The sequence below is a fragment of the Callorhinus ursinus genome, unplaced genomic scaffold (assembly GCF_003265705.2).
Source record: "Callorhinus ursinus isolate GAN/ISIS: 27379988/994484 unplaced genomic scaffold, GSC_fseal_2.0 scaffold11, whole genome shotgun sequence".
In the NCBI taxonomy this organism is placed as follows: Eukaryota; Metazoa; Chordata; class Mammalia; order Carnivora; family Otariidae; genus Callorhinus; species Callorhinus ursinus.
Genome location: NW_027397073.1, coordinates 58,986,260 through 59,002,622, shown reverse-complemented (window position 1 = coordinate 59,002,622; position 16,363 = coordinate 58,986,260). Strand labels below are relative to the sequence as shown.

The 16,363-nt window shown below is 43.9% G+C and overlaps 1 protein-coding gene across 1 annotated transcript in view; it reads right to left on the bottom strand.

Annotated features, from left to right (window-relative positions):
- The window catches only part of RAB31 (RAB31, member RAS oncogene family), a 133,458-nt gene that overhangs the window by 5,332 nt on the left and 111,763 nt on the right, over window positions 1-16,363 (bottom strand). The window contains exon 6 of the mRNA XM_025886796.2: window positions 11,523-11,632. Within this exon, the coding sequence (XP_025742581.1) occupies window positions 11,523-11,632 (110 nt within the window). The remainder of the gene's footprint in view (window positions 1-11,522; window positions 11,633-16,363) is intronic.

Below are 16,363 nucleotides of genomic sequence, written 5' to 3'. Positions count from 1 at the left end.
AACATAACAATAAAAAATTTAAAGATTAAAATAAAGGTTGTTAAAATCAGCTCATCAGTGTATCAGTTTACTAAGTAAGCAGTCATTAGAAATGGAAGGGAAATTAGCTCCAAAGACAAAAGCCTTCAGTGCAAGTGGAGGTTACCTCCAGACTATACAGAGAGTCAAATCATCCTGGGTACTTCTGCACCAGGGGCAGAAATAGTTAATGACCAAGGTATGGTGCACTGTGTACACTGGGTGCCACAGCCACTCATCAAAGCTCAGGCAATAGAGATTAAGGTCATTGGCGGATATCCAAAATCCAAAATTAATTGTAGAGCTCTTCATTTGAGGATGAAGCAGATGAAAAGGTTGTAATAATTCTGAAGCCACTATTCAGGCCGCTGCCTGGAAGCCCATAAAGCTAAGCAAAGCTGTCCCTCGCTGTTCTCAAAGCAGTTCAGCCCTGACCCAGAAGCAAATGAGAACGGAAGTATATGTACTTTCCTCCTTTGGACCTGCTGTGTTTTTTATTAGTAGTAATTAAGAGGAAGTAAATAAAATGCCTCTTCTACTTTGTCAGTCTTAAACAATGAATAGAGGGGAAAGCTCCCAAGGACTACCAATGCTCTGATTTATTTAGGTCCGATCTTGCCAATCAAGTGTTATTTACTCCTCCAGAGCAAGTGCTGTGTTTTGGAGGGAGGACGGTGTCACATTATATCATTATTTAAATTTGTAAGACTTCCGGTGCCTCCTGAATGTGTTTGCTGCTGCAACAGGGGCTTTGGATTTTGCATCTGAAATGCTCTGGGACAAAATTATAATTCTGATTGGTGCAAGCTGTGGCCCTAGTTAATAAAGCCAAGTACTGTCCCCTGATAAGTAGTTTTGACAATATCAAAATCAACATCCTACACTAACATCAACTTCGTGCTATTCTTACGTAGTTAACTCTACAGTTAGCCGAAGAGTGGGGCGCCTGGGTGGCTCGGTTAAGCATCTTCCTTCGGCTCAGGTCATGATCTCAGGGTTCTGGGATCGAGCCCCGCGTCGGGCTCCCTGCTCAGCAGAGAGCTTGCCTCTCCCTCTCCCTCTGCCACTCCACCTGCTTGTGTGCTCTCGCTCTCTCTCAAATAAATAAAATCTTAAAAAAAAATAAGGTTTGCAAAAGAGCATTATGCGTTTAGCCCTCCTATCTGTGACTTATTCTACATACCTCATGTCGTAAGATCTTTCCTAGAAAATGTACCCCAAATACACAGAAAGCTTCTGCATCCAAAACACATTGAAGTCACAAGGGTTGAGCAAAAATCTAGAAACCAAGAGCACATGGAACGCACAATGGGAAGGTGAGGGCAGCCTGTCGGCATCCCTCTTTGCCCTGCCTGTCCTCCTCTCTCTTTCCTGCCTCCCACCTCTCTCCTCTGTGGACAATAAGCAAGGCAATGTTTAGGATGCAAGATCCAGTAGACCCAGGTCATGCCTCTAGAAGACTTCTTTCTTATTTGTTTTAAACTGTTAGCTGCGTTTTTCAATCAGTTGTCAAACCTGGCTTCTTAGAGGCACCAGGTCAGTCCTGTTTGTCTTCAGAATATTCAAAATCTCACTTATTAGAACAACGTGTTTCTCAGAGAGTTACAGCAGTTTCCTTAGACTTTGTTTTTCTCCTCTAGTAAAAGGGTTCTGAGATCTGAGAGTCAGTGTTGCAGTTAAGTGAACTTGGACAAGCTATTTAACATCTCCAAGACGGCCTTTCCTCACCGATAAAAAGACCATGAGAAATTAACTGGACAGCCGCTCTGCCTTATCCATCTGTGGCTCTCACCAGTATGGGAGGAACGAACAACCATGAATGGGTCCTGGGGGTGTCTCAAGCGGAGTTTGCTTGGGGAGAAGGGTTCAGGTACAAGGGTGGGGACCCATCCCACTCTCCTACAAAACACAACCTGGGATCCCCACTTCAAAGTGAGAAGAAAGGAAACGCTTCCACTTTAAGGTAGAGGTTGAGGAAGGCCGGTCATAACAATGAGACGAGCACCTTAAAACCAGAAGGAAGCCAACAGCGCTGTGAAAACACACGAGCCCCGATCTTGTGATCAGAGTTATTTGGAACTTACTGAAAGGTTAAATGTACTTACATAAAAGAATGGTTCTGGAAAATGGCCAAGGTGTTTTGTACCAAGGCGATCACACAATTGAATCTGTATTAATTACAGGGGCACAGAATAGGACAAATATTTATACACACACACACACAAACATCTGAAAGGCTCTGAGCATCACCCTCTGCAGGTTTCTACTCTTACAAAACATCCTTTGAGTACACAATCTCCATAAGTCATCCTGGAGTAGAAATCCTAAGCCAGGGTGTTTATTTTAAGAAGGTTTGGATTGTAGAAGATTCTGCTTGGGAAAAGTTAAAGGACTTTTTTTTTGAAATTCAGTTTTCCTGAAAGTTGACAGCCTAGAGAAAAAGCAGGTTTTATAAATGATTCCTCAGGAATGCAATATGTGAAAAAACAAACTCGAAGCCTATAAATTTGATCATGGCTCTGGACCGGGGGCTGTCATGCTTTCACACACAACAAAAATAAAGCAGTGTGCTTGGCTGCAGCTGTTCTTTTTCCTTGTGTGGAGGACAGGCCATTCCCTGTGTGAGCCTGGAGGCCTCCCTGAGATTTCTGCTGTTCATATGCTTCTCCCCTTTCACGGCAGGTCAGGATTTACTCAGCTCAGCTACCTTCCGTTGGGTGTTAAAAGTGCTGGTAACTGCTGTCTAACTTCCATTTCTTGATCCTGATTTTCTTAATCATCCCAATTAGTAAATTGACCCATAGGACTTGGCAGTATTTACCCCTGATAATGGCCTTTAAGTCTCTCCATTTGGAGGGGGGGGGTTGTCTCTGTGGAACACTGCAGTGGTTCACAATCATGGAACACTGCCCTCGGAATACAGAATGAGAGTGGGGGCAGGGGGCCAGGCAAGCCACTTGAGTCATTCTCTGAACTGTCCTTTTGCTGCTGTAAAGAAGATAATACTGGAATTACTAGGTGACCTCGAACGTTAGAGTCTAGACCTGACAAATGAGCTAACATGCTATGTGGGACCAGAATAGCTTAGGAGACACAGAATGAATGGCGCCAGGAGACTTGCAGGAAGTCCAGTCAGGGATAAGGAAAGCCTTGATCTGGGCGCCATGAAGAGAAGCAGAAAACAAAGATGGGAAGGACTATGGGAAGACACTTCACAGAGAGATTGATAAAGAAAAGAGAGGGATAAAGAAAAGCAAAGATCAAAGTCTAGGTTGCTGAAGGCATGGTGATGTCCACAGAGAGGGGAAAAGGGGGAGGTCACCATAGGCTGTTAGTCCCAAATGCCAGAGGTCTTCAGTATGGAAGGGCTTAAGTTACTCTAAAATCATTAGACTTCCTTACCATTCAAGGGCATCTTTTCCTTTTATTTTTCTTTTTTAAATGAGTAGACTTTCTTTCTCTCTTTCTTTCTTTTTCTTTCTTTCTTTCTTTCTTTCTTTCTTTCTTTCTTTCTTTATGGAGCAGTTTTAGGTTTACAGAAAAAGTTGAGCATAAAGTATAGAGAGCTCCTAATACCCTCATCCTCAACTTTCCCTGTTTTAACGACTAGCACAACTGTGGCATATTTATTACGACTGATGAGCCATCGTTAATTATTATGAACAAAAGTCCATAGTTTACATTAGGGCTCATTCTTGGTGTTGTATATCCTCTGGGGTTTGATCAATGTATAATGTTAGGCACCCTCCATTACAACACCATACAGAATAGTTTCCCTGCCCTAAATATCCTCTGTGTTCCCCTGATGAGGAACACTTCTCCTTCCCCTGATGAGCCTCTAGCAACCACTGGTCTTTCCACTGTCCTTATAAGTTTGCCTTTTCCAGAATGTCACATAGTTGGGATCATACAGTACAACATAGCCTTTTCTGACTGGCTTCTTTCACTTAGCAATATGCATTTAAGGTTCTACGGTGTCTTTTCATGGCCTGATAGCTCATTTATTTCTATTGTTGTATAATATTCCATTGAATGGATTATGTCCCTTTTTCTATTTTAACATTTAAAAATTGTAAGACACAAAAAACACTAGCCACAAGGGGAAAATCTAACAAACCAGACTTCATCAAAATTAAGAACTTCTGCTCTTTCAAAGACATTGCTAAGAAAATGGAAAGGCAAGCCACAGCCTGAGAGAAAATATCTGAAAAAACAAATATCTGATAAAAACACATGTCTCCAGAATATGTAAAAATAATCTTTAAAACTTGGCAATAAGAAAACAAACTCAACACAAAACAGGCAAAATTTGAAATAACATTTCACCAAAGAGAAACAAGCATTGCAAATAAGCACGTAAAAAAAAAAAAAAAAAACCTTATTAGTCACTGGGAAGATGGACATTAAAACTACCAGGAGATACCACTAAACTCCCATCAGAATGACTGAAATTTTATCAACTGACAAAACCGAGTGTTGATGAGGATGTGAAGCTATTGGAGCTCTCCCACATTTGTGATAGCAATGTAAAATGCTAAAAACACTTCGGAAAACTGTTTGCAGCCCCTTAACAGGTTAAACATTACCTAGCAGGTAAGCCAGCCATTCCACACCAAGGTATTTCTCCACACAAAGACTCGTATGTGACTGTTCACAGCAAACTCACTTATAATTGCCAAAAGCTGAAAACACCCCAACTGTTAGGTGGATGGATTAACACATTTTTCCTCATGCAATGGAATACTACTGAGCAACCCAGGAACCCACCCAGCAAAGTCCATACTGTGTTAGACTACGGAGGGCAACTGATCTCATTTCTTGAATAAAGAAGTTACAGGAGAGAAGAAAGGGAGAAAGATGGAGAGGGCATCTCTTGCTTAAGGGACATATCCACCAATCACTGCGTGTGGATTTCTGTGCATCTTGATTCAAACAAACTGTAAAATGGAAACAGAGAAACCATTTAGGACAAATATGAGACATCTGGAAATTCGAACACTGAATATTTGGTGATATTAATATGATAACAGCATTAGGATTACTAATGTAATAATGAAGTTGCTGTTACAAAGAAAAAGGTTACGTTCTGAAAATGTTTACAGATGAAATGATGTCTGGAATTCCCTTCGAAATAACTCAGGTGGGGGTTAAGGGGGAGTGGGACGTAGAGACGAAATAGCTCGGTTATAAGTGCATGCTGGTTCACTAGGTTATTTGGTTTACTGGTGTACATTTAAAATTTTCTAAAATAAAGCCTGTTTTTGTTTTTTAGTTCCCTGGAACCTCACCACAATGAAACAACCACTGTTAACACTTTAAGTGTATGTATCCTTCCAACCTTCGCCCAGAAGAATATATTATTTACCATTATATATTATATGGTGCATATTTTATGAAGTCAAGATATTATACAAACCGGTCTGTAACTTCTGTTTCACAGTCAACAATTTATCTTTCCATGTCAGGAAATACAGATGTACATCATCATTTTTAATCACTAGTTTATCCTGGTGACAGCATGGCTTTTTAAAAACCCATTTCCCAACTTTCGGACCGTTATGTCATTTCCTGTTTTCTACCATTATGAATAATGTTGCCACAAGCTGCCATGGGCGATGAGCAATGAGACAGACTAGAAGCCCCAGCGCCCCCTGCCAGCCCCTCACTCACAGCTCTGTGACCTAGAGCAAGCTACAAACCTCTGAGTGCCTCAGCGTCCTCATCTGTAAAATAGGGATGAGAACAGTGCCTACCTCACAGCAAAAATGGTGCATTGAATGAGTTAATAAACGTTTAAGCAACTGCAACAACGGGACAAAATGAGAATGTGCTGTGTGTTAAACATTCCTGCTACATTTTGCACGCCTGATCAATTTCTGCTTTGGAATCATTGGGATAAAAGGTACACATGTTTAGGGCTTTTCATATCCCACTTGTCCATATTCTGAAAATCACATTATTTCACAGACATGCCCTATTACTGCAGTCCCTAAATTAACTTTCTTTGGTATAAGAAAGTAGACAGGCTTTTTCTTTGTCCTTTCCTGTCCCTTAATGGCCAAACCTACTTTCATCTGACAGCTAGCTACACTACTATAAAATTTGCAAACGCTTCATTTTGTTTTTAAACCTGCTCCAAACAAAAAGTAACTACTAGAGAATTTTAAAAATCCAGGGCACTTAACAAAGCTAACACTGTGCAAAGAATGGTTATAAAACAAGACCTGATCCCTGCCCACAAGTCTTAACTTTCTGCCTGTCGTAGGAACACCCTAGTCTAATTTTTCCAAACCAATACGCTTGTACATCTAATTATACTCACTTGAAAAAATATTTCTCACCTTGTTCTCAAACTACCAACAAGCAAAAAACTTAATGTCTACAGTGTCTCCAGATGTGATTTTCAGAAGAGAGCCTTGTGTTCTCTTCTCCATAGTCAGCATTCAAATTAACTGGAACAAAAGCACAGCTGTCTGGCCGAGGTCCCACCCCAAAACAGACATTTTTCTGGTGAGCCTACAGCTCTACCTCTTTTGGCCCTTAGGGAGAGTTTTTAGAGAAACCAAAACGGTATTTAAGTTGCATAATTAAAATGCACAAACCAAAACCTGTGCTTCCCACACTCCAGAATGCAGTCTGGTAGGCTCCCATCAGATGCAGCCCCAAGAGAGCCATCCTGTGCCAGGAAAGGGGACCCAGGGAGTGCGGATTGGATCATACCACTCTCTCCCTAGGTCCCAATGCCCAGCCTGTGCCCTGTGTAACTGGTTCCACTTCCAAAAGAGTTCTGAAATTCACGTCCACATTCCTCCACCCCATCCCAGTCTCCCCTCTCTGGCACAACTGCAACAGCACCCTGCCTGGGGAGACACTTCCAACCTTTCTCTCCCTGCACATTCCCCAAGGGGTGGGGGGGTCTTTCCCTGTAAACTGGATATGCCACGCCCCTGCTTACAACACTTTTGGGGGCTTCCGGCTGCATTCAGAATACCAGCCCCTCCTTCCCAGGACAGGGCCAGCAAGGACCTGGCTTAGTCTCCCCGCCCAGCGCCTGAGCTCCCCACGGCAAACCAGCAGATTCATTTCTCCTAAATGCAGCCCACCACCTCCCACCTCAGGAACTTGGCTCCCAGGGGCTCACTGGGCCTGACAGTTCCTCCCCAGCTCTTTGCCCAATTGGCCTCTGTCCATTTTCCAGGTCCAGCTTAAAATCCTTTCCCTGGGGAGATCTCCCCCACCCAATCTGAAGTACCCACCTGTGCCATCCCCGCCGTCCTTGTTCTTTTGCTTCAAACCATTTATTACAATGTGTAATTACACATTCACTCGACTCTGCGCCCACAGGCTCTCTCTGGCCTTGACAGCCAGTTTGTTTTGCTCATCTTGGTGTCCCGGTGTCTAGCAAGCACCTAACCCACAGAAGAGTACAAGATAGGTTTGCTGAACACATGAACGAAGAGATACCAGGCCTGTCCGATGGACTGGTGTCATCCAACATTAAGTCCCCATAGAAGAGCAACTGCATTTTGCTTGATCTAGCGACCACACTGAAATAGTAGTTCCTGGCACATCATGAGGTGAAGACAAAGATCCAAATTCAAAAATCTGAATTTAGCCCTATCCTATTTACTCATCTTAGCTTTATGGAGAATATGACAGAGTTAAGATCTGCTCAAAGAGAACTTGCTATAGGTATATACCTAAAGCACCTGGAGAACCATGTAGAGTATTCATTTAATGTGTTCATTTAATTTAATCATTTAAATGTATTCAATTATCAGAATGATGGGGAAGCCATAAGTAACCTCATGAACCACCCAATGAGAGTTGGTGTAGATGAAGACTTCATAAGGAAAAAGGTAGGAACTGGACCTTCAAGGAATTAAGGTTGGCAGGGAGGAAGGAGCATCGCATTCAGGGTCAGAAACGGCAGATGTGCGAAGGAGGAGGTAAAGACGAAGCCTTCTGAGGAGAAGACACCAGAGCTCTGGACCCCGCCTTTCAAGATCACAGAGTCAGGTCAAGAGAGGAGTTTCATAAGGAAGACCGGCGCCTGGGTGGCTCGGTTGGTTAAGCGACTGCCTTCGGCTCGGGTCATGATCCTGGAGTCCCGGGATCGAGTCCCACATCGGGCTCCCTGCTCAGCGGGGAGTCTGCTTCTCCCTCTGACCCTCCCCCCTCTCATGTGCTCTCGCTCTCTCAGATAAATAAATAAAATCTAAAAAAAAAAAAAAAAGAGTTTGGTTTTGATAATGTAACTCTATCATGAGTAGACAGCAACAGAATATCTTTGGGCTTTCATAGCACAAAGTTGAAACACTCAAATGTACCACAATTTTCTTGGCCAAGAATAGTTCTTATCTTTTAACTCAAAGAGGAAAACGCCAATGTTCCAATTAAAGGTATAAGAGCTCAAGAAAGGAAAATGAACAACTCTGGGGAGAAATGCATGGAGGAGAATGAGCCATAGGCAGCGGGGTAAAGGAGCTCCAAAAATGGGATTGAGAAAAGGGCACATGGAGGAACGCCAATCAGAGGACACCATGTGAGGACAGACTGTGCACAGCTCCCCCTCCCCAAAACAGGGCAGCACCCAACTCCTTTACAAGGTAGCTTCAGCCTCCGCAAACAGATAATAGTTCGCTAAACAATTTCCAGTTCGCACATACATTAACTCATGTCTAGGAAACACGGTTGTCTCTTTCTGGTTTATGAATACTCAGGGAATCTAGGAGAGAAACATCTGTCTCTTCCTCCAAGTCAGTATGAATTAATTTGTTTAAGCACACCTTTTCAAAGGGCTTTTATTCTCACCACTTTTTTTTATTGCATCTTTTCTCCCAGGAACGTTTGCCTCTGGAACATTGCTTCAGGGAGCATACAAGTCAGCAATATCCCATTCTATTTTGAGCTCAGGGAGGAGCGCATGTAATACAAGTAGGAACAGGGAAAAGGAAAATAAACAAAATGTCTGCTGCCGTGTATTTAGGTGTACTTGGTGCTGCATTCTAAATTAACTTGTAATTAGGCTACAACACCCCATTCTGAAAAAATTCACCTGAAGGAGTAAAGAGGCACCAGCCCTTACAGTATACATGGCTAGAGGTCTTGCCGCAGGCCGTGTACCTACACGCTTCTTTACTAAGGCAATTTTAACCCAAGTATAATGAAACAGAAATAAACAATTGTTTATTTGACATAGAAGATGAGGTGGCACAACTATTCTATGGCTTATATAGAAATTAATTATTTGAAGCCATAATTATCCAGTGCTTTAAGCAAAACACATGATTTTTCATTTTTTTAAAGATTTTATTTATTTATTTATTTGAGAGAGAGAGAGCAAGCCCGAGTGGGGGGGAGGTGTAGAGGGAGAAGCCAACTCCCCACTCATCAGGGAGCCGGAGGTGGGGCTCCATCCTGGGACTCCGGGATCATTAACAGAGCCAAAGGCAGACCCTTAACTGACTGAGCCACCCAGGCACCTCAAACATGTGCTTTTTCTTAAATGAAGCAGACCACCAAGATCTTAGGAATTCCTTACTCATAGTCCCCATCACCTTGAGCCATAAAGACCTCATATGGGTGAAGAGATGTCTACTGACTGCACCATACAAAGAAGTATCTTTTCAGGTAAGGTATTAATACCTGCCGCTTGGGCTTATTTTCTTCTTTGCAGTTCTTATTTCATTCTTTATTTTAATAATGATTTATGTAAACCTCAGAAAGTCTCCCAGCTCGGGCAGAAATCTCCAGCTGAATCTCAGGTGTGCAGAGAACTGTGCTTCCTTCGCTGGCCACTGCCATCTGCACCACCTGTCTGCCGGGGGCTAATGCTGGGGAAAGGGCTCCAGAACATATAAGGAGCTGCACAAAGGAAAGGGGTCAATGTCATGGTCATCAGGAGCTATCTAGTTTCACTAATTAAAATGTTTAATCAAAACAAAATGTTGAATCGTCATACAACTTGCCTAACTTGCCAGAAAAGCCAAACGCCACCGGAAAAGAATGAGTTTGATATGAAGGAAAAGGAGGTTAATGGAACAGGTTCAAGCCAAACGCTCTAAGATGTCACCCAGCGTTCCACAGAAACAGGGCAGCTGATCGGTGGCTTCACAGCAGAGCATTGCAGCCATGGCCCATTGTCAGGAAGGAGCAGGAGTCTGGGAATCCAGGGTTTCCAACATAAAATTACAGCCTAGCACTCTAGAGTCCAACCACTAAGGACAACGCGCTTGGGTAACATTAATCTGTTGAGAGCGTAAAATAACAGCGGGAACACAAAGCCTCCGAAGGAGGACGGGAGGGAAGGTGATATGGACCCCAGGGAACAAGTCAGGCTGGGGCTGTGTGTGTTTATGTGCATTTCTATATCGTGTAAGTAACCCAGGCCAGAGTTCCCCATCTCCAAGTGAAATTCCCCGTCAAGCCAAGAGAAACAAACAAAATAATCCCTGCTATGTGTTCTCAGAGCCTAAAGTAATGAACCAAAACCAGTTAAAAGGAAATCAAATCTGTTCTGGGAAGTGACAGCCCCTCTGACTTTGAGAGCACCGCCAACAATGACTTCAGGCAGAAGAGAGATCAAACCATCGGTTTCCCGTCTGGAATGCCCTTCTGGAATTATCTGGAACCAGATAAGACCTCTGAGAACAACGGCCAACTGTTCAGGGGTTCAACTTTTCTGAAGGCGGGCACCCCAGGCCTCTGAGTCCCAGCACCTCAGTAAAGGCTGACACTTGGGCAAAGTCCCCCATTATGCTCTGGGGGCAACCCAGGGCAGTTTCCCAAGACAGCCGGCAGCAGGGAGCTCTCTGAGGGGACCCAGTGCAGAACATCTTTACCAAAGAAATTGTGAAGGGGAATTCTGGCCGTCAGCTGGGATACAGGTCTTAGATAAAGGTGACTTATGGGGAACCAGCATAAAGGGAATTTAACATGACCCAGAACAGGAGACAAAGAAGGGAGCCACCACCTTCTACTAGCTGGCTGATCAGAAATGAGAAAAATCCACTGTCCACCTAATTCCCAATTTCAGGTCTTGTGGGATGGAGACTCATTTTTTTTGATGACCACCAGGTGAAAGAAATTACTAAAAGGTCCCTTTATTTTGTTTGCCTAGAGTCATTCTGTTTAACACATGATTTAGTTTTCTACACCTTATCACTGTCTGTTTTATTTCTCCTCCCCCTCAACATTACTAACACAAAATGCTATCAAACACACAACTTTTTAATTATAATGGCTTCTTTTGCAACACAGTTACTTCATTTTGGTTCATAAAACATAGAATTGACAGGTTAAAGCACAGAACTGTGGAAATTCAGAATCGGGAGGCATGATATAGGTCAGGACTAACAAGTGCAGACTATAAGTTTTATATCCGTGGCCTCAGACAGAGTCACACAGAGGGAAAGCTCCAGGCAGCATCCTGTGATTTTATCCTTTGACTCTCAGAGGCATACAAATGTAAGCAAAGCCGAGAACGCAGTTCAGGTACTTACTGATTCCTTGAAAGAGCTCTTCGATATTAATAGCATTTTTTGCACTTGTTTCAACCACAACAGCACCTATGGATTCGGCATATTCCTTAGCATCCTTCAAGGGAACTTCCCTGGAAAAGAGGTCACATGCAGACAGAAATGAATGCTCATTTGTACAATATAAATAACCCAACAGACCAAACAGAAAGCTCATGTGGAAACAGCTCCTAAGTTCTGTAGAATAACCACTCAATTGATCAGCAAATACTGAAAACTAGTGTGGGTGAAAATGTTTAAAGTTTAAAACCTGGTCTTTGGCATCCATGGAGGTAAGACCCCCCCATATGTAAAATGCTGTGCCTGGTCCCACAAAAGGAAAGAATTCCAGAACATTAGAAAAACTCATTAGGAAGATGGCCGCATACATTTCAGCTTTCAGAGTTAGGGTTGATTTCAATTCTTTCCCCATAAAAAATGACTCTGTTTTTTTAAATTGTGTGTATGTGCACGTACACATGTGTGCACAGTTCTGCACACACACATGCTCTTGTAGAACTTTTTACATATTGTCTTTCACACATCAGAGAGAATATGTCACAGGATGTGAACGTCTGGAAGTGAACATGGTTATAGCTACGATGCCTGTGATGCAATAGGACAGAACTGGACTTTCCCCTGTAAAAGGCTCTTCCTGCAAAGATGTTAGGACATGAACTCTATTTAAATGAATAATCTAGAAAGACATTTATTGACCTATTTTTAATGTGAAGATGCTGTGATGGATCTGAAGATTAAAAACACACAGTTCCTGTTCCCCAGAAGTTTAGTCATTTATTCAACAAGTATTTATTGAGTGGCTATTATATGCCAGGCTCTCTTATAGATGCTAGAGAAAACCGTAATCCCTGCCTTCTGGAACCTCCACTTGAGAGCAAAGACAAACATCCATGGTCACTCTAACCCACAACATTGTAACATCTGCAATATTGGGATAATAATGGTGCAGTAAAGCACTTCAGAATGAGAGGAAGTACAGAAGTACCAAAAGTACAGAAGTACAGGAAGTGTACATAAGTATAGTAAGTATACAGAAGTAGAAGTCGTGTACAAAATACAGGAAGTGTACAGAGTACAGGAAGTGTACAGAAGTATAGTAAGTATACAGCAGTAGAGGTCGTGTACAGAAGTACAGGAAGTGTACAAAAGTACAGGAAGTGTACAGAGTACGGGAAGTGTACAGAAGTACAAAAGTACAAGTAGTATACAAAAGTACAGGAAGTGTACAGAAGAATAGTAAGTATACAGCAGTAGAGGTCGTGTACAGAAGTACAGGAAGTGTACAGATACAGGAAGTATACAGAAGTACGGGAAGTGTACAGAAGCACGGGAAGTGTACAGAGTACGGGAAGTGTACAGAAGTACAGGAAGTGTACAGAAGTACGGGAAGTGTACAAAAGTACAGGAAGTGTACAGAGTACAGGAAGTGTACAGAAGTACAGGAGTACAGGTAGTATACAGAAGTACAGGAAGTAACAGAAGTACAGGAAATGTACAGAAGTACAGGTAGTATAAGAAGTACAGGAAGTATATAGAAGTACAGGAAGTATATAGAAGTATAGGAAGTACAGAAGTACAGGAAGTATATAGAAGTATAGTAAGTATACAGAAGTACAGAAAGAATACAGGAGGAGTACAGGTAGTATACAGAAGTACAAGAAGTATATAGAAGTATAGGAAGTATACAGAAGTACAGGTAATGTACAGAAGTACAGGAATGTACAAAAGTACAGGTAGTATACAGAAGTACAGGAAGTATATAGAAGTATAGGAAGTACAGAAGTACAGGAAGTGTATGGAATTAGAGTAAGTAAACAGAAGTACAGGAAGTGTACAGAAGTACAGGTAGTATACGGAAGTAAAGGAAGTGTACAGAAGTACAGGAGTACAGGCAGTATACAGAAGTATAGGAAGCATAGAAGTATAGGAAGTACAGAAGTACAGGAAGTGTACAGAGTACAGTAAGTATATAGAAGTACAGGAAGTACAGAAGTACAAGTAGTGTACAGAAGTTCCAGGAAGTACAGAGAAGTCCAGGAAGTATACAGAAATAGAGGAAGTGTACAGAAGTACAGGAAGTGATGCACTTTGATCAATGGAACCTGGGAAGGTGAGTGGAGTGTGGCCATGAAGCAGGGAGAACATGGATGGCAATTTGTGATGCCACAGCCTGAGAAAGGCCCCATGGCAGGGGAGTATCCTCATCCTCAGATACTGTTCAAAGTTGATTCTGTACCCAGCACTGCCTTGGATGTAAGAGTAGATTTACAAGTGAATGATATGGTGTCAGAATGGAGAGAAGGTCAGAATGACTGGAGCTGAGAGGGGAGGGGGTGGCGAGCAGGAATCCTGGCAGAGGGGCCAGAAGACACCCCCCCATGCCTGTCTCATGCCCAGCAGCCACTGAAGAACGGGAGGGCAACAGGGTCAGCCCCACATTCTAAGGGAAAACAGTACACCAAATAGACTGGAGTTGGGAGTGAGGAGAAGAATTTGGAAGCTCTAATGCTGAACTAGACAGATGGCTACAGGAAAGGAGAAAGGCGAACAGAAAATCAAAACTGGGAGCAGGCTGAAGAGACTGTATCCCTCTCCCACCTCCTTCCCTTTCCTGCACCCCTCCAAATCTGTAACTGGTTTATAAAGTTACTGGGGAAATTCGCCCTTGGCATTTACATTCATTATGGACCCCAAATCAAATGAAAGGAGGACTTTTCAGATGCTAGCTGGAAAAGGGCTCAAGGAGAGGCTACTGTAGTAAAGGCAGTGGCCCCAGGATTCCAAACTGGAGAAAAGAAGCCTCCTGAGTTGTCAGCTGGAATCTGTACCGCCATAATCTTTCTTACCAAAGACCCACTGGCAAAAACTACGCTCCTTAACCTGCCCTCTCTACTGTTTCCAACAGACAAGCCCTAGGCCTCTCACAAAGATTGAAAGGGAAAAAAAAGAAACTTGAGTTTTTTTGGTGGCAATGAATTTTACATTTGAAACATCCCAGAAGAGGGCTTTCCTATGTTCAGTTTGGCATATTACCCTATTTTTCATTTCTTCCTGGTAGTCTTTATCAAAGCACAGATAGAAGGGTGGGGCTCATCTCTACCCAAATGTGCTTCAGGTAAGACAGGCTGTGCCTTGCTAATCTCCACCTGGGGGCAGGGGGGATTCTGGCAATCAAGGAAGCCTTGGAGACCCCTCAGGTGAGAGGAGATTACGGTCACATGCTTCCCTAGCCCACCTCTCATCAGCTCCGTTGTGAGACAAAGAGGAGTAGAATAGGTTTTGCCAAGATTAAGGTAAGAACAAAGTCACCTGCCACAGAACCCAAAATATCTATCCTGAGCATAACAGTAAGCCCGGATGGGCTAACCATCTCACAGTCTACATGCTGGACCCTGGAACGGACAGATAAGAAAAGTATGTCCTCACACTTCTTCCGTGTTTAGAAATGGTCTCATGAAACAAATGATTTTCCCAAAATGACATAGTGAGTCAGGGGTGGAGGCAGGGTCTAACCTAAGACCCTCCGGCTCTGCCCACATTGCTCCCATCAGGCCTTGACGACATAACCACCCAACTGGCACCCACGTTCCAGAGGCCATTCTTTCGATCTTCATAGACAGAAAATATGTGGGGTTCAAAAGATCCTCATACTGTAATATACCAGAGTCAGGGGCGGAGGCAAGGAAAGGACATATCCTATCCTCCTAAAGAACAGGTTCTTAGTCTAGAGGGCCAGTGAAAGTCCCTCTAACAACAAACTGAAATCAGAAGGACCAACCACGGGTGCAGGAAGATGGCGGAGGAGTAGGAGACCTGGATTTCGTCTGGTCTCAGGAATTCAGCTGAATAGGGATCAAACCATTCTGAACACCTACGAACTCAACAGGAGATCGAAGAAAAGAATAGCAACAACTCTCTGAACAGAAAAGCGACCGTTTACTGGGAGGTAGGACGTGCAGAGAAGTGAATCGAGGCGATATTTGGGAGGATAGACGGCGGGGGAGGTAGCCTCCGTCAGCCACTTCTGGCAAGTGATAAAGCCGCGGAGCAGAAAATCGGAACTTTCAGAAATCTGATCCGCTGAGGGACGTTGCTCCAGTGGCTAAGCGGGGGGTGGAACCCTCGTGGGACAGTGTGGTCTCAGGACCCTCGGGGTCACAGAAAGCCTGGGGGTGCCTGAGTGCGGCAGAGTTCCCAGGCTCCCAGGTATCAGAGTGGGGAAGCCAGCTGCAGAGAAGGAGCCGAGGTGCGGGCTCTCAGCTCGGGGTTGCCATAAACCATGATCCGTGGCACAGTCGGGCCACTGCTCCTCCAGCAGGGACCCAACAAGTGGCAGATCCGGGAAGACTCCCCTTCCTCCTCTGGGAGGAGTGGCGCAGGAGCGCACTGCAGGGATCTGCTGGGTTTGGAGACTCCACACCGAGTTGGGTGCCAGAGAGAGAAACGCTCGGTCACAGGCCGGGTGAGCACGGAGTGCGGCCAGAGACCGGGGAGACGGGAGTGACTGACTGCTTTTCTCTGGGGGTACACTGAGGAGCGGGGCCCCGAGTTCTCAGCTCCTCCGGGGCACAGATTGGAGGCCGCCATTTTCACTGTCGTCCTCCAAAGCCATAGGGAAAGCTTGCAGGGAACAAAAGCTCCCGAGAACAAACCCCAGCAGATTACTTAGCCCAGACGGGCAAAGGCGGGGCAATTCCGCCTCCTGCAAAGACATTTGGGAACCACGGCAACAGGCACATCCCCCAGAAGATCAACACGAACAGCCAGCCAAGACCAAGGTTACCGATCAATGAGAATGGGAGAAC